Source organism: Cyrtonyx montezumae, unplaced genomic scaffold (genome assembly GCF_038088225.1).
Source record: "Cyrtonyx montezumae isolate F1298 unplaced genomic scaffold, pur_monq_1.0 scaffold_82, whole genome shotgun sequence".
Taxonomy (NCBI): Eukaryota; Metazoa; Chordata; class Aves; order Galliformes; family Odontophoridae; genus Cyrtonyx; species Cyrtonyx montezumae.
This window is the reverse complement of record NW_027072092.1, coordinates 419,107-421,498: the sequence shown is the minus strand read 5'-3', so window position 1 is coordinate 421,498 and position 2,392 is coordinate 419,107. Positions and strand designations below refer to the sequence as shown.

General features: G+C 68.5%; 1 protein-coding gene across 1 annotated transcript; it reads left to right on the top strand.

The window, feature by feature from the left end:
* Positions 1-509: 509 nt before the first annotated feature.
* LRRC3C (leucine rich repeat containing 3C) lies at positions 510-1,384 on the top strand. Its single transcript, XM_065753791.1, has one exon. The coding sequence runs from the start codon at positions 581-583 to the stop codon at positions 1,316-1,318; it is 738 nt and encodes a 245-aa protein (XP_065609863.1). The 5' UTR covers positions 510-580; the 3' UTR covers positions 1,319-1,384.
* Positions 1,385-2,392: the final 1,008 nt, after the last annotated feature.

Below are 2,392 nucleotides of genomic sequence, written 5' to 3'. Positions count from 1 at the left end.
CCCTCCAACGGAACACCCCATAGAAAACGTGGCACGTGCCCGCATCCACCCCGGCAGCGTTGGGAAGCGGAGCCCCCGAGGCAGCGTGCGGCCCCCACCGGCCCCACACTGCTGGGGAACCTGCTGGCCGCCCCCCCGGGCCCCGCCCGCAGCTCGCCCGGAGCTCTGCAGGATGCGCCGGCTTCAGGCAGCTCGCACTGCCGGTGACCTTGGCGGGGATCTCACCCCCGCCTCCGGCTCAGCCCGAGCCGTGGCCGTTTGTTACAGCCCAGCTGCTGCACAGGAGACGTGCGGTGGCTCAGCCCCTCGGGAACTAATCCCACCGCGCAGGAGCCCCGCGCGCGGCCGCTGGTGGTGGGGGGACGAGCGAGCTGCGCTGCCCACCCCCCGGCCCCATCCCGCAGCTGGGTGGCAGCGGGTGGGCTCGTGGGCACCTCATTCTGACGCTGTCCCCTCGGTGTCCCCGTCCCAGATGTGCCTCCTCCAGCCCCAGAGCGCCGCGGGTGAGAGCCGGGGGGATGGTGGCCGTGTGACGGAGCCGGTCATCGTGGCATCGCGACCCCGGCAGAGCCCCGCGACCATGTGGCTGCTGCTGCAGGGCGTCCTGCTGGCATCCTGCCTGCGCGCCGCCGCCTTCCCCAGGGGCTGCTACCCCTCGGAGGAGGAGGGGCTGAAGACGTTTCGCTGCAGCAACGCGCGGCTGACCGAGGTCCCCAGAGACATCCCCAACGACACCAACAAGCTCTACCTGGACTCCAACCGCATCCCCTTCCTTCCCCGCGACGCCTTCCAGGACCTGCCGCTGCTGCTGGAGCTCGATCTGTCCCACAACTCCATCGCCGCCGTCGAGAGCGGCGCCTTCCGCGGGCTGACCGAGCACCTCCGCTCGCTGGACCTGTCCTCCAACAGGCTGGTGTCGCTCAGCAAGGACGCCCTCAGCAACGTGAAGGCCAAGGTGAACCTCTCCAACAACCCCTGGCTGTGCGACTGCCGGCTGCAGGAGCTGATCCGCGCCGTGGATCTGACGGCCGGCTCCTCGGCCGGCATCGTCTGCGACTCCGCGCTGCAGGAGGAGCACGTGGGCAAAGCCTTCCTGCAGGTGATCGCCGACACGGACTTCTGCAACGTGTACAAAAAGACGACGGACGTCGCCATGCTGGTCACCATGTTCGGCTGGTTCGCCATGGTGATCTCCTACCTGGTGTACTACGTGCGGCAGAACCAGGAGGACGCGCGGCGGCACCTCGAGTACCTCAAGTCGCTGCCCAGCAAGCAGCGGCACTCGGAGGAGTCGTCCACCATCAGCACCGTGGTGTGAGCGGGGCCGGGCGCTGCGGGACGTCGTCGTGGCATTCCCGGGGAGGAGCGATGATGGGTTCTCAGTTTTTGGGTGACTGGTGGTGAGCACAGAGCGAGCGGGGAGACCTGAGCCCCCCCCCTCTCCCCTCCCCTCCCCCTCCCACCCCGTGCGGCATCGCTGCAGACGTTGGGATTTGGTTTGAAACTGATTTCCTTTGCAGGCGTTTCCGGGGCGTTAAGGACTTTGGTGTTTTAGCCTCTGCTGCCCCAGGGATGTTCCTGGGGCTGTGGGCCCGGGGATTGAGGGCTGTGGGCTGCAGTGCTATGGGATGGACAGATAGGGATGGGGGGGACGCGGTGGTGGGGAATGGCCCCAGCTCCCACCTCCTGAGCTGCCGTCACCCGGAGATGGGCACTGGGGGTGAAGTTGGGACCTCCCCCGCTGAGTGATTCGGTGATCATGGGGACGGAGCCGCCCAGGCTGCGCCCTGAGCAGAGGGCAGCGGGTGCCGATGGGGATGTGAGGACACCGCGGCTCTGCTCTCTCTCATGGACTCACGGCTGCGACCGCTCACTGTGACAGCGCTGGGACGGGGCCGAGGCGGCCGCTCCTCCTCCTCCTCCCACTCCCCGCGCCGCTGCCAGGAGCCCAAAGGTCCCCTCGGCCCCACGTGTCCCTTTTCGACACTCCCCTCTGGGCTCCTGGGGTCAGCGTCAGGGATGGGGCGCAGGGTCCACGCGGGGCCTCGGGGCAAAGGCAGCCCACGCCTGCTCCTCCGGCTCCCGACGCTGCTTTTGTCCTTTTTTAAACCAACTGAAGCTCAACTGCCTTAACTCACCCAGAGCACCAACCAAAGCCGCTCCGACACCTCCGGCAGCGCCCGCCCTGCACATCTGGGGCCGCCCCCATCCCTCCGGTGCCCGGTGCCTACGGATGGGGCTGTGGGGAGCGGTGCCCGCGCCCTCCACAAGTGCCTACACCTCCAGCACAGCCCCAACGCACAAACGCCCTCGACCCGACCCTCTGCCCCCTCCCCACGGCAGAGCACAGGGGTGGGGGGAACCGGACCGAGCCCCCGGGGCACCATCTCCA

What these genes read in the sequence shown, in the direction of transcription:
- LRRC3C (XM_065753791.1), top strand. Translation starts at nt 581, where the DNA reads ATGTGGCTGCTGCTGCAGGGCGTCCTGCTGGCATCCTGCCTGCGCGCC.